This window comes from Phyllopteryx taeniolatus, chromosome 19 (genome assembly GCF_024500385.1).
Source record: "Phyllopteryx taeniolatus isolate TA_2022b chromosome 19, UOR_Ptae_1.2, whole genome shotgun sequence".
NCBI lineage: Eukaryota > Metazoa > Chordata > Actinopteri > Syngnathiformes > Syngnathidae > Phyllopteryx > Phyllopteryx taeniolatus.
This window is the reverse complement of record NC_084520.1, coordinates 8972091-8990165: the sequence shown is the minus strand read 5'-3', so window position 1 is coordinate 8990165 and position 18075 is coordinate 8972091. Positions and strand designations below refer to the sequence as shown.

The window sequence follows — 18075 nt, the reverse complement described above, 5'->3', positions numbered from 1 at the left end:
CTTTACGTGTGTGTGTGTGTTTGTGTGTGTGTGTGTGAGAGAGAGAGAGAGATACAATACACAAACTTGTCATGTTTCAAAAGGTTCAAATTAGAGCAAACAGTGTAAAAGTGTACTTATCATGTTGTCATGCTAACTCACGTGTTAATGCACTAAGAAACAAAGTTTAGTTTTTGCGTAATCATGCTAACTAACGTCCCAATGAGATAAACTAAGTTTAGTATTTGAGTAATTGTGCTGACTAACCTTACATATTGACAAAGTGTCGTTTTTGCGTAGTCATGCCAACTAACGTGTTAATATGCTAAGAAATTAGTTGGGTTTTTGCACAACCACGCTAACTCACTCACTTCCGTACTATCAAAGTGTGGTTGTTCCATTGTCATGCTAACTAACATGCTAATGTAATAACAAAGTTACTTTGTTAGCAGTTATATTTTTGTTAAGTGTCGTTACCGCAACACTTTTTTTGCTCCCATTTTTCATCAGCTGAACTCATAATGACCTTTTCTACGTACATAAAAGGTCTATTTTCTCAAGTTTGTTTCCCAAATCTATCTACATCTCTTTCCGAGGTCAAACTGAGCGCTTTGTCAGATTTACTTAAAACAAGAATAATAATAGTGAATCACGTCCATATAGGTTGCTATCATGTCCAAATGTGTAAATCAAGTAACATTTTCATTTTTGTCAAAACCACAGAAAATGACATCTGAATTGAAAATTTTTAAAATTACGTTTTTCAAGGGATTTCCTAACGACATAATCTGAAAAGAACAAGGATTACCTTGCGAAAAATAATGAGAAAACACGATTTTGCTAAATCCAAGAAACGGGGGAAAAAAATGGCTGCCATTTTTTGGGGGATTTAGTAACGTGTTATGTGTTTTTGGCAGGTACTTGATCCCGTCGCTGGACCGCTCCCATGCAGGCTTCTACCGCTGCATTGTCCGTAATCGCGTGGGAGCACTGCTGCAGCGTCGGACTGAAGTGCAGGTGGCTTGTAAGTATCATAGCTTGGTTGTGTGTGTGTACTGTATGTGGCACACACACACACGCACACTGGCAGTGCATTAAGGAGCAAGCGGGCTGACAGATGTGCCGATGAAGGCTGTACCTGCTGGACATCTGTTCTACTCGTTATTGTTCTGATTATTATGATTATTACTAGACGGATACTGTTGTTGTTTTTGTTGTCTTCGTCATTGTGTAACACCACCCCCCCAACATCTGTCATCTCCCCCTGACGGAAACGGGCCTGGGAAATTAGCTCCCTTGTCTCGTAAGATGTAACAGAATGCAACGTGTGTTTGGCGTTATCCCGCCTTCCCAGAAACTGCTGGAATGCGTCTTAATCCCAAATCCGAGTGAAACCAGACTTTTTAAGGATGAACGAAGCAGGTGTAGGGTTTCAAATTAGGGTTTCGAATCAGGGTATGGTTTTTAAAAATTTCAAGTTTAGGTGAGGGCTTCAAATTAATGTTTTAAAACGGTTGGGGTTTTAATCCAGTGTTTGGAATTAGAGTTACAAACCTGAATTAGAGTGTCAAATTAGGGTTTCAAGCCATTATGCGGAATAACGAGACATTGACGGATGTGCTCATTGGATATGCGATCGAGACGGATGATGGTCCGACATGAGCGCGCCTCAATCCAGCATCACAGAGGAGCGGTAACCATGGCAACAGCACGGCGCAATCCATCAAAGCTGAGCAGTGCGGGAGGAGTCCAACGCTGGCTGACCTTTCTTTTCTGTGTGTCTTTGACGTCTCACTGCAGTCATGGGCAGCTTCGAGGAGGGCGAGCGCGACCAGTCCATCTCGCAGGGAGAGGGTGCTGTCGTCGCGGCTCCTCGCATCCGCAGCTTCCCGCAACCGCAGGTCACGTGGTACAGGGACGGCCGCAAGATCCCGCCCAGCAGTCGCATGTGAGCCAATCGTCTTCCCCTTTTTGGCCTCGACTGGCTCATACTAGAACACTAACTTCTGTGCTTGCTGCAACACGTTTGCATTAATGTGACAGGATTAGGGGGTTTAAATCTGCACCTGGATTAGGGTTTTAAACCAGGATTAGGGTATCAAATTTGAGTATTAAATTAGGGTCAGGGTTTGAAAATTGGGGTTCAAGATAGGATAAGGGAATTAAAGGAAGGTTTGTTTCAAATTAGCATCTGGGTTGGGGTGTCAAATAAGTATTTCAAGCTAGGGTTAGGGTTTCCCAGTCGGGTTTCAAATTTTAGTTTCTAGCCAGAGTTGAGGTTTAAAGTCCGTGTTATGGTGTTAAATAAGGGCATCTAAATTTGCTTCTGAATTAGTCTTTCAAACCATGGTTAGGGTTACAAATTAGTCTCCAGCTAGGGTAAGGATTTTAAAATAAGAGTTATACGTCATCATAATGGAGTTAAATAATGGCTTCAAATTAGCGTCTGGGTTAGGGTTTCAAATAAGCGTTTCAAACCAGGTTTAGGGTTTCAAATGGGAGTTTCTAGCCAGAGTCAGGGTTTCCAAGTAGGGTTTCAAGTCAGTGTAAGAGTGTTAAAAAAGGGTTTCACATTAGCACCTGCATTTGGGTTTCACACCAGGGTTACCGCTGTCCTGCCCTAAAAAAAAAAATACAAACCAGTTTTGAGATTTCTGTTCTCAAGAGGTATTGCTTTACAGTCTGAGAATCACATCATCATCTCAGTACTGTACCTCCAATTGTACCGCCAATTTCATGCAATAACTTGCATGAAGCTGGATAGGCTCGCCAAAGTATTTCTTAAAACAATGTTCTTCAGACAGGTTTTCTATGAATGGAGAAAGGTCAGCACAGTTGCAATGCTGCAAATCCAGGAAAGGTTTGGTTTAAGTTATTGCTGCCAAAGGAGGTTCCAATAGTTATTAAATCAAAAGGTTCGCATACTTTTTCCACCCTCCACTATGATGTTGGTGTGTTCAATGACACACCTCACAAAATGGCTCAGAAAGGTCACCATTCTCAACTGCTAGTAAAACTTATTTTTTTTAACCTTACTATTTAATTTAGTTAATCTTTTGTGCTGAACTCCTATCTGAACCCATGAACATTTGCCCTCTCCCGTCTCGGTTTTTACTTTGTTTTGTTCATTTTGTTTTTGCCCGCATTTGGTTTCCACCGCAACACAAGAGCAAAAAAGCCTCTTTGGCTCCAGGAGAAATGGAATTGCCCCTTTGTTCCTCATCTTGGGTTTTAAGAGAGAACCTGAGCCAGCTACTTTCATCTCAGCTTGTGTGTTGTTTTTTTCCCCCCACCCCCTTGTCTGTCTTCATTATGGCCTAAAATTTGGAGGTTGGTGTTTTTTCGGCAGTACCCGCTGGTCAGATCCCAGGGCGCCCTTCAGTTGGGAATATTTTTCCCTTTCTGCTTCCATTAAAGGGGAAGGGACAACAGTAGCAGAAGCACTTAATAAAAGCAATCAATTAATTGTATACATCATACTGTGAGTTACATCTTCTTGGTCTTGATATTATCTATGATAATAATAACAATATTATTATTATTATTAGTGTTGTGTTTATGCTAGTTGTGGTAGTTTTGTGGTAGTTTTGAATTATAACTATATTATCATATATATTATATTATGAAAATGTTTATTTTTATTTACAGTATTGTTTTGTATCTTGGTAAATTTTAAAATATGATTTTAGTACATATATATACATACATATATATATATATATACATATATATATATATATACATATATATATATACATATATATATATATATATATATATATATATATATATATATATATATATTAGGCTTTACACGATAAGGATTTTTGGGGCCGATCACCGATCAGTGAGTTTAAAAAAACGATAACCGATCACCGATCCAATCACAAGATGGAGGAATGTCTATTTAAATGACCTGTTCATTTACTGTATATACTTGTGTACTTTAATTGCTCAAAAAATATAATTACAATCAATAATGTATCTTTGTTCCTCTGTCTGTCACTTTTTTTTTGTTGTTTTTTAAATAATTTCATTGGCCGTCAGATATTTACAGTACTACGTGAAAAAAAAGACACGCGACAAGGCTAAAAACAAACTAGCTTTTGAATTCAAATATATTGTGCACGCTGAGATAATGTCTTTTGGGGAGCCGATCAAGGACGTCATTGATCGGATCGGCGAATTGTGACATTAAAGCCGATCAGGCAGTCAGCATAAAATGCTAAATATCGGCCGATACCGATCAGCCGATAAAAAGCGGTGTAAATTCTAATATAATTCTAATATATATATATATATATATAGATATATATAGATATAGATATAAACGTGTGTGTGCGTGTACACCCGGAACCGTCCACCAGCCAATCGCAGGGCACATAGAAACAAACAACCATTCGTACTCACATTCACACCCACGGGCAATTTAGAGTCGTCAATCAACCTACCACGCATGTTTTTGGGATGTGGGAGGAAACTGGACTGCCCGGAGAAAACCCACCCGGGCACGGGGAGAACATGCAAACTCCATACAGGCGGGGCCGGGATTTGTACCCCGGTTCCCAGAACTGTGAGGCAGATGTGCTAACCAGTTGTCCACTGTGCCTCAAATTTATATATTTATTGTTATTTTCTCATTAACAAACAGTATTTTAATGTATCATATTATAATGTATTTTTAATTGACCATGTTATTATTTATTATCCATTACTGTATATACAGTAAATAATGTTAGACATTGAGGTGAGCACTAGTTTTGTTATAAGTGTGCGTGTGAGCTTCAGGGTTTCTTAAACACACACACACCTGTGCGTGCGTGTTCATGTGTGTGTGTGTGTGTGTTTGTGTGTGTCTCTCTGTGTGTCTGTGTATCTTTACATGCGTGCGTACCCATTAAAGGGCGCTCACCTTCCACACAATCTTCTCATCACATCTGCATTTATTGGCAGTGGGAGGTGACCTTGCCCTAGGTTGAAGTGAATCTTCCTTATCGGCTCTTCATCATCTTCATCAGCACCATGAGTAATGATTGGCCGGCCAGGAATGACAATGAGGCGAAGCTCGGATGCAGCCGCCCTGATGATATCACGACTCTCAAAACGGAGTGATTTTTGGCAACTGAGTGCTTGAATGCACTGCTTGTGAACGTGTGCTAAAATGTAATTTTATTGTATAGATTCTATCCATTCATCCCTTTTCCACACCACTTATCCTCACTAGGGTCGCGGGCGTACTGGAGCCTATCCCAGCTGACTCTGGCGGGGTACATCCTGAACTGCTTGCCAGCCAATCGCAGGGCACATATAAACAAACAACCATTCGCACTCACATTCACTCCGACGGGCAATTTAGAGTTGTCAATTAACCTACCATGCATGTTTTGGGGATGTGGGAGGAAACCGGAGTACCCGGAGAAAACCCACGCAGGCACGGGGAGAACATGCAAACTCCACACAGGCGGGGCCAGGATTTGAACTCCGGTCCTCAGAACTATGAGGTAGATGTGCTAACCAGTCGGCCACCGTATACATTCTAGATTTCTTAAAATAAAACTGTCCCTAAAAATTATATATATATAAATGTAAAATTGATAGTCACAAGATTAATAAAAATGGAAAAAAGGTTAGATACAAATAATTCTTTCATTGACACTATCCACCCGGCACCTTATTTCCTTCCTCATGTGTCATAACTTTAATTTGCAGACTCCCCAGGGGGCTGGCTGGCCACTCTTTGTAACACCTCCGCGCTAGACCAAAGGTACAAAAAGAAATATAATTATATAAATCCAGAGGTGGAAGAAGCGCTGTTTTCTGAGAAATGTTACGACTTGCCTCTGGGCTGTTGTTGTTACAATTAACCTTTTTTGTTGTTATTTTTGCTGTCACGTTTATACAGCATTAATTATTTTTTTTAAACAGTATAGTAACTCTTTTACAAACATGTTAGCATACTAGTGTAGTTTTTGAGTCAAACATGCTAACTAAAATACTAACTAGTTTCTGTGTAACTCACTACTAACTACTACATTACTTAATTTGGTCACTCCAATTACTCCAATTGCAATGCGATCCAATCAAATAACGATACTATTCACTCCAATTGTGATGAAATACGATCCAAGTATTTACGCCACAATACAGACTAAAATTTGCCTCAATTACGATATGAATCACTCTAATTATAATACAATTCACTTCAAATATGACGTGCTACAATTTGAGCCAATTACAATATGATTCACTCTAGTCACGATGTCATTGACAAGTTACTCAAATTACGATGAGATACTATTACGCTCCAATTATGATGCGATTCACTTTATTTATGATACGATTCACTCAAATTGTGATACAATTCACTTTCATTATGAAGCGAGTCTCTCCAGTTACAATACAAACCACTGAAATTACAATACAATTCACTCCCATCACAATACAAGTTGCCCTCGGCACAATACGATTTGCTGCAATTATGATGCGACTAAAGTATTACTGTAATTTCTATATACCGTAATTTCTGCATATAATGCGCACCCATGTATAATACGCACCCACAAAGTTGACCTAAAAATTCTGGAAAACCCTTCTACCTATGTATAATACATTTTTATAATTCTACCAATATGATCAAAATATGAAGGTTTATCTGTATTTTCTTAGTTTTTTCAAAGAATTATTCTGAAGTTAAGAACTTTATTAGAACACATAAAACTTTCTTTTTATTTACTTCCTTTTATTTTGAAATTTACAGCCCTACTTTTATTTAGTAAATGAGAAAACACACAGTTGTGCTCATATGTTTGATTACCCAGGCAGAATTTGTAAGATGGGTACAATTCTTTAAAGAAAACATGAAGGGTCAGGCGAAACATTAAATTTTATTTTGATGGGATTCAAATTAAACTGTCAAGCATTTCAGAAAAGCATTATCATTAAACAAAACATAACCATAAAGAAATTAATGATGGTTGTTGTTCAGTCATCAGTCGTATTTAAAAACAACAATATTTCACAAATTCTGCCAGGGTATGTAAACTTATGTATGGGTAAACTTAAGAGCATATTGGAATGAACGTGTAGGCTACACCTTTTTAATAACCTCTAGGTGGCATACTAGAATGAAAGTGTGCAACTTTTTCATAACCTCTCGGGGCGGTGGCATATTGCAATGAAAGTGTACAGCCTTTTCATAACCTGTAGATGGCGGCATACATTTATAAAATGGGAAAGTCTTTTTCATTTTCCCCTATACCTATGTATAATGCGCACTGACTATTGACAATTTTTTGGGGGGGTGGGGGAATGCGTATTATACACGAGAAATTAGTAAAAGTAAAACATTTGTGGTTCAGTATTCCCGTCCTATTTGCGGGGGATAGGGACAGAGCCTTCCTGTAAATAGCAAAAAAAAACACAATTTACACAGCTCAAAGGTATAATTGCTTATAGATGCCACAAGACGGTGGCAAAACACTACGTTTGTCTAAATGAACCTCCTTAACTCACTGCAACATAGTTCCTTGAGACCAGGATCCCACAAGATATGGAAAAACACTACTTTTGTCTAAACGAAGATCCTCAGCTCACTTCAACATACTGTAGTTACTTGGCACCAAGGTGCCACAAGAGTTTTTTCAGCAAATAAAGGAAATTAGGTTAAGAAAATAAATCTGTAAAATGGTGAAACGTGGATAGCAAATATGCGGTGGAACACTGCATTAAATTGAGGCCACATTTGGCTTCATTAAACTTACTGACGGGTTTTCAATAATTTTGACCTAGAAAATTGTTGTCAAGCTTTACTCTTGACTGGGGCAAATCCCCACCCTCGGGATCTTGGAAGCATGTGAACTCATACCTGGTATCATTTGTGCACAATGTGCCAGCAGGATAACGCAAGTTGGGAGCCATTTTCCTCACTGTTTGAGTGTAACTACTCTGCCTGTGACACACGAGGTCTTCTACCGTGCTCATACTTTCCCTCCATGGCTTGATTGACGGTCGCAGTGCTTTACAAACGAGGTCGAGGGAGGGCTTAGAGTCGGGCCTCGCCGTCTTTGTTTTGATGTACAGCGCAACACAACGGGAAAATAAGGCATTTGCCAGTAAACCCCATTGCTCTTCCTTGAGCCCAACGACTTTGGCACGGTCCTTTGCATTCACTCTGCCTGATTTGTTGTGTAATTTGCGGCCGACTTAATGTACTGTATAATAAGAAGCTCCTTCGGCGAGCCCATTTGCTCGGAATTGTCTGGCTTCTTGCGGGAAAAGGTAGTCCAGAACTGACCTATCAACAGCCTGCATGGATTATTTTCCCCTTTTGGACCACAGTGACCACCCCCCTTACAAAGACGGACCACCAAGACCAACCGGAATCTTGGACTAATCTGCTGCAACGTCTGATCAGTTGATGTCCCCCACTGGCTCCTGTCACTCGGCTATAGATTGGCCATTAGTCAAAAGGATCCAATTCAAAGCCGGGATTCTTCCTCTGAATGTGAGTGGGCAACCCGTGCGTCAAAAGCGGGAAACAGGAGGAAGCTCTGGTGATAAACAGCTGACCACCCCTGTCGTCGACTAATTCTTGTTTCTAGGGCTGCTCCATTGGCAGGTTGGAACCTATATCTTATTTTTGAAGTATATCTCAATACAACTGCAACTGATACCAGACAGTTACACTACCGTCGAGGTGCATTTCAAAGATTCCAGGACTGGTGTCACAAAGATATATTTTAGACCCAAACTACAGGGTTTCCCTTGAATGTAATCACCCTACAGTATAAAACTATGACTTCAGCTCTCTGCACCCATTGAAACTTTTCTTACATGCATTTATATACATACATATCCTCTGTGTCAGGTCAGGTCAAGCAATGAGAACAGTGACTGATTAAAAGAACAGAGTTGCTAGGGAGAGCCATCACCGGTGAAGAGTCATGGATTATTGAGTACGACTGTAGACCAAAAGCCAGAGCCGTCAGGGGAAGAGTCACCAGGCTGAAGAACGCAAAGCAGTAGAAGTCCAAAGGCAAAGTCATGTCGAGTTGTTTGAGTTCTACAAACAGATCCTCTGGTGTTTGCTTTGTTCAGTGTGTGAGAAGAGAAGAGGCGAGAGTTATGACAGGACAACGTGTGGCTGCTTAACATGACAGTACGCCTGCTCAAAGTGCCTTGAACATCTAACAGTGTTTGGTCGAGAAGAACATGCTGGAGCAATTTCCCTACTCACCCGACCTGGCTCTCTGTGTGATTTTATTTTATTTTTTTAACCTCTTTCTCGGCCGGCACGGTGGAAGCCTGGTTAGAGCGTCTGCCTCACAGTTCTGAGGACCGGGGTTCAGTCCCCGGCCCCACCTGTGTGGAGTTTGCATGTTCTCCCTGTGTCTGCGTGGGTTTTCTCCGGGCACTCCGGTTTCCTCCCACATCCCAAAAACATGCATGGTAGGTTAATTGACAACTCTAAATTGCCCGTAGGTGTGAATGTGAGTGCGAATGGTTGTTTGTTTGTATGTGCCCAGCGATTGGCTGGCAACCAGTTCAGGGTGTACCCCACCTCCTGCCCGATGATAGCTGGGATAGGCTCCAGCACGCCCGCAACCCTAGTGAGGAGAAGCGGCTCAGAAAATGGATGGATGGATGGAACCTCTTTCTCCAAGCTAAAGGGGGTTATCATTTTGTAGACGTGAACCACATCAAGACAGCATTGGTGATGAAGCTGTGCAGGTTCCTGGAAGAATCTGTCCAGCAGTGCATGAAGGCATACCCAGAAGGCTGGGAAAGTGCTTTAGACTCTATAAGGAGATTACTGGGAAGGGGAAACTTGCAGTTAAGATTTAAAATATATATTTTGTGACACAAGTCCTGGAACATTGCTGACACACCGCATTATACATGTGTAGAATTCACATCAGTTGCAATGCGATTGTGTTAAATTTGGGTTTAACACGAAATGATACACAGTCACAGTGGTTCACTCCAATTACTATGCGATACGTTTTACTCTAATTATGATACAATGCAATCACGCCAGTTGCTATGTGATTCATGCCAATTACAATGCGATAGAATTCACTCTATTTACAATACAGTATGATTCACTCCTATTCTATCCTCCTAATCATACTCGTTAGCGTAACATACACAGGAAGTCTGCTAACCTGTTTTCTGTGTTTGGTCACGTGACGTTCCGCATGTAGTGGATTTCTTTGCGATTCACTCCAATTACAATATGGTACGATTTACTCCAATTATAGTACAGTACTATTCACTCCAATTACAATTTGATACAGTCCACTCCAATTACAGTAATATGCCATGCTATTCACTCCAATGAGAGCACAATAATGACAAATGTTCCTGTGGAGGAAGAGACACTTAGTCTCCCTTCAGTGCGCATATTTTGTGGTATGTTTTGGTTTTGGCATTTCCTCTCCTGTCAGCAGCGAGGGTTACAGTATAACCTCACTCCTCCATCCTCATGCCACCAGCCAACAAATGGGAGCGGTCAGCTGCCGACCTCCCTGTGTCAGTGAGCGAGAGTCAGGCCATGTGGGGGTGGTTGGGTTCAAGTGGCTCACACATCGGCATGAAGGCACACCACACCAAGCAAAAGTGCGAGGTACTCGGCAGCCCAGCGATGAAAACACTTTATGACGGCGAAAGGGAAGAGGAGTCGGAGGAAGCTCGGCTTGTGAAAATTCTCGCAGCAAGAGCCACGGACTTTATGATTTGTGCTTCACTGTTCTCTTGTTGCGCTCATACAGAAAGCATTAGTCAGAAAGCAATCTTCCCAAAAAAATAAAAAAATTGCACCGGCATTACCTGATAACTACCAACCCTTAATTGCTCAGTGACTGTTTTTTGTCAATGTCTTTATGTCTCAAAAGTGTTCTCTGTCAATTGACTGTCTGCTGTCGTACTAGAAATTCCTTGTGTGTTTTTTGGGCATACTTGGCGAATAAAGATGATTCTGATTCTGATTAATTAGAAAATGAAGAAAATTATGCAGTGCGTAAAGCGACAAGGTCAAAACGTTGACGTATCAAAGTTTTATGATACGACGAGCAACATTACATGCTCCAGCTACATCCGTCCTGATGCCGTTTGTAATTGCACTTTAAATACTCTACACATCTGAATTGAGGATAATGTGGCCTTTATTGTTATGAATTAAGCGCTGCACCTTACAAGTTAGCGAGATAATTGCAGTACGGGCCCCGGTCATTCCTTTCTAATCACTTTTAACTATATTCCTGCTGCGACCACATTCATTTCGCTGAAGTTTTCAGCACCATGATGACACAAAAGAAGAAAAACTGATTTAGAAAAGTAAATGTCTGATGTTACGACAAATCGTAATGGTAATGAATCATATCATAATGCACTGTAATTGGAGAGAATCACATTGTTTCATAATTGGAGTGAATTAGCAATATATTTAGAATGCATCGTATGGCATCTTGATTGGAATGAATCATATCAGAATTGAAGCGACTCGCATCGCATCCTAATTTGATTGAATCACATTCTTATTGGAGTGAATTGTATCATAATTGGAGTGAATCGTATTATGTTGTAGTCGGGGTAAATAGTACCATATCACGTGTTTTTCTTGAGACTTGGAGCATGTGGCTCATTGCCCAAAGTTATTTTTGAATTCCCTAGTTCAAGTAACTGTAAACAATTGTATGTTTGTGATCATGAGGCGGCGGGTCGTGTTTAGTATGGTGAGACAGCAGCCATCCTTTGCGTCTCCTCTATGCAATCTCTTCTCTCCCTGAGGAGACGACAAACCACTACTGCCACCTGCTTGCACAGAGGCTTACGTCCTACAGATGTAGCCTTTAAGACAGCAGGCTTCTGCCCAAAAAAAAAAAAAAATAAAACAAATTAAATCAGATACGTTGTCTGTGTTTGTTCCTCATCCTTCATATTTGCAACAGCTTTTCTTTGTATTCCAACCCATTCCGTTAGCGTCATCATTCCCGCCCTGAAGGAACGGCATTCTGCCAGAGACCATCGCCTTGGCACGCCGGACTGCTGCTCGCAAAGCAACTTGGCGGATTCAGCTGCCCACTACCCCACCCCACCTCACCCCACCCCGCCCCCTTGTATTTTTTTTTTTAGGTTTTTTTTTTGGGTGCAAACGCCAGTTGTGCCAGAAGGGAGAAACAAAGCATTAACGCCATCACATTTAATCAGCTTCACTAAGTTTTAGTTGGAGTCGTTTGATTTCAAGTCGAAGACTATTCCATCACTGTCAGACACCCACTCGGTTAATTCGGTTTATAATACAGCATTATCAAACGCATGGAATGCAGTATACAAGGTGTACAAGTTAGACAACGTTATCTAAATGAGTAAATTCCCAGGTATAAGGTCTGATCCACTGCCTCTCACAGACTAAGACTAATAGAGTTCTTGTTCTTAGCATGTACTGTTGAAGAACTCCAGATTTCCTTGGATGGTGGTATGCCAGCAGTAGCTATATCAAAGACGTCCCCAGGCAAGACTATTTAGTGGTCTCTTGTGGGACCTGTCCCGTCACATGGCCCTCGGATGTGCTGTACTGCTGTCCTTAACTGGCAGCTAAAGAAGTCAAGTCCCCAATTTAGTCCTCCCCGTTTTCCAAAGGTCCTCAGAGGTCACCTTGGACTCGCTCTGGACACTTCCTTTCTGCCCACATCCCTGAAGAGATCCATAATTCATTGACCTGCCTGGGATGTCGCCACCACTGCGCCAGTGAGCCAGCATTAAATATTTACCATGGATCATAAGCAGGAGCCGAAGAAGGCCAAGGCCAACCCCCCTGTTTGGTAAGTCCCTAGATGGGCATTAAAAGCCAAATGAGCCCAGTTCTCCAGTTCAGTGATTCTTAACTGGTGGGCTAGGACCCAAAAGTGGGCAGAGGACCCTTTTCTGGGTGGGTTGTGGACAGTTAGTAATGAATACCATAACGTGGTGTTCGGTTTATGATGGTACAGTCCTTTCAAGGTTATGAACAGCACACAACATTTTTATCATTTTATTTATCATGCATTTTATTGCTTTATATTTATTGGGATACACATTTTTACTGTACATTACTTATGACTTTACTACTGCGTTACTATAAGTTAGTGAGACAAATTCGATTAACATCGCCACCGTAGGAACGGAACTCCATCGTAAACCAAGGACCCCATGTACAATGAAATATCAAAGCGCATCACAGTCTGGACTTGTGGTTTACTTCTAAAACATTTATACAGGCATGCGTCAGAAATCTTATTCCTTGGTCCTTTTTCATGTATTTGTATTCTGATTTTTTTCGTGACTTCGCACACACAACATATTAGGTCAGGGACAGGAAGTTGAACTACATCATGCTCTAGCCAACCCCGTAAACAAATACAGTGCAGTACAGCCTCAGGCTAGCGGCCATCAAGGCTAATTATGTTTTACGTTGAATTTTTATTTATGTACAGCACTTTTTTTTCAGCTGCAGTTGTTTTTTATGGTGCTCTATAAATAAAGTTTAGTTGAGTAAAACATTTTTTTATAACTATCGGCGTGCAATCCGAGTGGGATTTAAACAGCCTTTAACTTGCCCTTGGTATTTTCATAGCATAGTAATTTTGACTGTTCAAACTGTTGCACTTGTCTCAGCATCCTTCCTAAAGAGAAGACACACTATTGACCAGCTTTCCTGAAAAAAAGTTTTTTAAATTAAATAAAAAGTGCCAAGCTATAAGTTCAATGTTTGGCTGTATTTGGTGTAGTTGTGAGATTCCATTTTACTATACGGTCCGCCCCACCTACTATATTCACAGATTGGAAATTCACCCCTATTCGCATTGTTTTCTCTGGAACTTATCCTCAGCTATTCAGTGAGAAACTCAGTTATTGGCAGCTCATGGCATATTTTTGTGCTTTTTCTACACTTTAAAATACCACAATTTGGTGCCAAAGCACTGACTAATTGGAAAGTAATGATTGGTTTCAAGGACGTGATAGATATCGACTGTTCGAAGATCTTTTTATGTCAGAATAAATTAAGTTTACCCTGGGTTCCTAGCAGAAGTTATGGAGTCTTTGCAGCGTTTTGCTCTGCAAACTTAACAAAAACCACCATGGTCTCATAATTGCTTGACAATTTATAGTTTTACGAGTTTTGAAGATGACTCACACATGCACTTCCAGTGATTTGTTTTTCAAAATTAAATCATCTGTAAGTCATTTATTTTCAAGGGTGAGTTTGTAAGATGAGTTTTAAATGTTATTAAAGCGCCCTCCTCCGTCGACATCAGATGGCGGTGAGGGTGGTAAAGGAACGCGACGGGGGGGAACGCTGTTTTTTGCTCCGACATGCGACAAGCGGTGATAATTGCGGCACCAGTGAAAAACAAGCTGTCATGTTTTGTTCCTGGTGATGACGAATAATAGCGCCACAAATAGCTGCCCTGCATTAAAATAAACAGACGTCATACGGCACCAATCCTAGGTGGCAGCCATTAGAATGCCATCGAGCCAGCTACAAATGGATTCTAGTCGGTGCTTGAGCAGTCTCGATATTTCATATTTTAATTTCCACTGCTTTTATAGGTCGACATTTTTTACTGGACTTCAAAGTTTTAGACATTATTTAAGAATGTTAACAGACCAAATGATTGGAGGAAAATCCCAGATTGAAGATGGAGGATACTAGTCAGTGCTCTAGCATTCACAGATTTTTCAGCACTCTTGTCATTTGCAATTGTTAACTAAGCCTCTTCAAAGATTTAGGGAGTATTTTTGAATGCCAGATTAGGAATCCTACTGATTTTGGGAGCCATCTGACCAGAAGATGGAGAAACACTAGGTTATACAATGGCAGATTCTAGTTGCCGCTTGAGCAGTGTCAATATTAAACAGTTTTTGTTTTTTTGCGCCCACTTGTTCGCAATTTAAATTTTAGGCATTATTTAACAATGTCAGATTTAGAACCCTGTTGATTTTGAGTGTCATCTGACCAGAAGATGGTTAAAAGAATTGGATACAGCATTCTAGGCGGCGCTCTAGCATTCAAGATCTTCCTTTTTTTTTCATTACTCTTGTCGTTTGCAATTTTCACCTGAGCTTCTTAGTTTTAGGGAGGATTTTTGAATGTCAGATTAGCGTTATTATCGATTTTCAGTGCCATCTGTTGGGAAGATGGGAGACGTGGCGAGAAGATGGAGGATTCTAGACAGTGCTTTGGCAGTCTCATTGTGTAGCGGATTTTTCAGCATTCTTGTCATAGGCAATTTTCAGCTGAGCTTCTTCAAAGTTTAGGTATTGTTTTAGAATTTTAAAGTAGGAACCCTATTGATCTTGAGTGTCATCTCACTAGAAGATGGGTGATAAATTCCGCTACAGGATGGAATGATCTAATCGGCGCTCGAGCAGTCTCAATATTTAACAGATTCTTTTAGCGCTATGATCATTCTCAATTTGGCACTGAGCTTCTTCAAAGTTTTAGGGATTGTTTAAGAATGTAACATTAGAAAAATGTTTGATTTTGAGAGCCATCTGTCCAGAAAATGAGATTACATTTGTGGCTAGAGGATGGAGGATTCTAGTCGGCCCTCGATCTGTAGCAATATTTAACTGATTTAATTAATTTTTCAGCGGTTTTATCATTTGCAATTGTATTTTATGGATTATTAAAGAATGTCAGATTAGGAACCCGATTGATTTAGCAATGAATAGATTTTTACCTTTTCAGGTATTATTTCACAGCTTGTTTTTCTAACAAATAGTAGCCATTTCCAGGAAGACCAGAAGAAGCCCAGATGGCCAATTACTCTTTGTGCTGTACGATCATGTTTCATAATGCTTGTGTGAAGAAGAGGAGAATGTCAATATTTACGCCTTGCCCAAGTCCACGCCGGCATTGTTTACTCGCTCTTGATCAATATGGCTAATGTGGCTTGACGAGTGTAATTATGGGGTTCAAATGTTTAATGAACTCTCTGGCCGCTGGATCAAAACATCAGATATAATTTAGCTCTTATCACGGGGACCATAGGTGTCCCTTTTTTTTAAAAGCTGAAATGTCTTTGCCCAAGGCATGGTGGACGACCGGTTAGAGCCGGTTAGGGTTCAATCCCCGGCCCCGCCTGTTTGGAGTTTGCATGTTCTCCCCGTGCCTGCGTGGGTTTTCTCCGGGCACTCCGGTTTCCACCCACATCCCAAAAACATGCATGGTAGGTTAGTTGACAACTCTAAAATTGCCCGTAGGTGTGAATGTGAGTGCAGATGATTGTTTGTTTGTATGTGCCCTGCGATTGGCTGGCAACCAGTTCAGGGTGTACCCCGCCTCCTGCCCGATGATAGCTGGGATAGGCTCCAGCACGGCCGCGACCCTCGTGAGGAGAAGCGGCTCAGAAAATGGATGGATGGATGTCTTTGTCCAATATTTTTAGGCAAACAAAAATAATAAAATAAAATTGTCTCAGTAGCGCCCCCTAGAATTTTGAAAAACAGCCCTTACCAATGTTCCAAAGAGAACACTACATTTTATAGACAAGTCAATTATGCCCTATCAAAAAGAGAATCCATGCCCGAAAACACACAAGAAATCTGCCATTTTGCCTGGGCCTGCAATTTTGGGGTCAATTTAACTATTTTCAGGGGTCCTTCAAAAATGAACTTTGCTTGAGTTTTTGTCACATTGCTACTAAATTGCATGAATAGAGAAATGAGGGACGATTAATTGTGAGTCATTTTGATTTGGTGTATGGGTGGCGGGTGGTATAGTAGCGAAATGTGATGACTTGGCGTTTTGGGCTCATATGCGAGACAGATGGGTTACATTAAAATGTACAAGGAATTTTCATTTTCGTCATTATAGGTGGCCATAGATTGACGGGAAAAGTTTCATGACATGACATTTTTGGGGCAATTTTGAAAATTTCCAGTCAAACATTTTGTCTCATTGCTACCAAATTCGAACTACACATTTTTAGTGACAGGAACCTTTTATGATTCGCCATAAAACACAATACTTCAGGTTGACCCAAATGTCCCCACCTTGAGATTGTCTGAAATTTGTAACTGCTTAGTTATTTTTGTTTTATTCTGGGTTTTTTTAGTGCCATAACACTGGATAACACGCTGGTCATCCTGTCCACGGTGGCGCCAGACGCCGGCCGCTACTACGTCCAGGCAGTCAACGATAAGAACGGCGAGAACAAGACCAGTCAGCCCATCACCCTCTCGGTGGAGAGTGAGTGGCCACACACACACAAACAAAGCCCATTATGCCCTAAAAGTGCGACGGGTTGCGCTTTTTACCCGAGAGGTAGTCAGAGGAAGGCCAGTTTGGAACGGCTGCCAAGTCTCAAAGTCTCCGTAAAGGAATGTTGGCTCCCAGAGAATGCTGACAATTTGCCGCTTCCCAGAAGCAAACTCATGTCAGGAGGCTGCAGGCGGGATTATTGGACACTGTACTCTACTTTTTTTCTCTCTCTCTGTTAAGTGATGGGACTACCTGTGATTTGTGAAGGATTCTAGTCGACGCTCGAGCAGACTCGATAGTTAGATTTTTCAGCACTCCTGCTGCTGTTGATTTACAGTAAAACGTAGCTTCTCCAAGTGTGCTCAGGAACCCTGTTGATTTAGTCTCCCAAGACCTAAAATGGTAGCGTTTGCCCAGATCAAAGACTATATCAGTACACATTGTTCTTCTTCTCAATCTTTTTTGATCAGATATGACACACATACAAGTGATGCGCAAAGGCAGTTTCATGTTCAAACTTCTAGATTCCATTTCATCCCGTTTCATCACATCAGAACATGTGTACTGTACAGAGAGCATACTAGCTGCTTCCATTATTTCACGCTCACAAAGTGCGCACAGAGACTAAAATGACACAGATTGGAATCGCATAATAGTAGCATAGGTGTTGCTCGCAAAGGGAGTTCCACACTTAAACTCCGACAGCCTGTCGCGTCTAATTATATCACATACTGTACAGCGAGAGCACTGGTTGTTCCCATTATTTCACACTCACAAAGTGTGCATTACATGCACATAAGAGTTACATAGGAATCACGCACAAATAGAGTACTACACTTATGTAAAACATT

General features: G+C 40.9%; 1 protein-coding gene across 7 annotated transcripts in view; it reads left to right on the top strand.

The window, feature by feature from the left end:
* Positions 1-18075, top strand: part of sdk2b (sidekick cell adhesion molecule 2b) — a 237988-nt gene that overhangs the window by 174888 nt on the left and 45025 nt on the right. For 6 of the 7 annotated variants that reach the window (XM_061755556.1, XM_061755553.1, XM_061755555.1 and 3 more), the window contains exons 3-5: positions 897-1003; positions 1780-1927; positions 17079-17212. In XM_061755556.1, coding sequence (XP_061611540.1) covers positions 897-1003; positions 1780-1927; positions 17079-17212 — 389 coding nt within the window. Of the gene's footprint in view, positions 1-896; positions 1004-1779; positions 1928-12344; positions 12801-17078; positions 17213-18075 lie in introns of those variants that run through there. The other variant, XM_061755558.1, reaches the window with a different exon arrangement.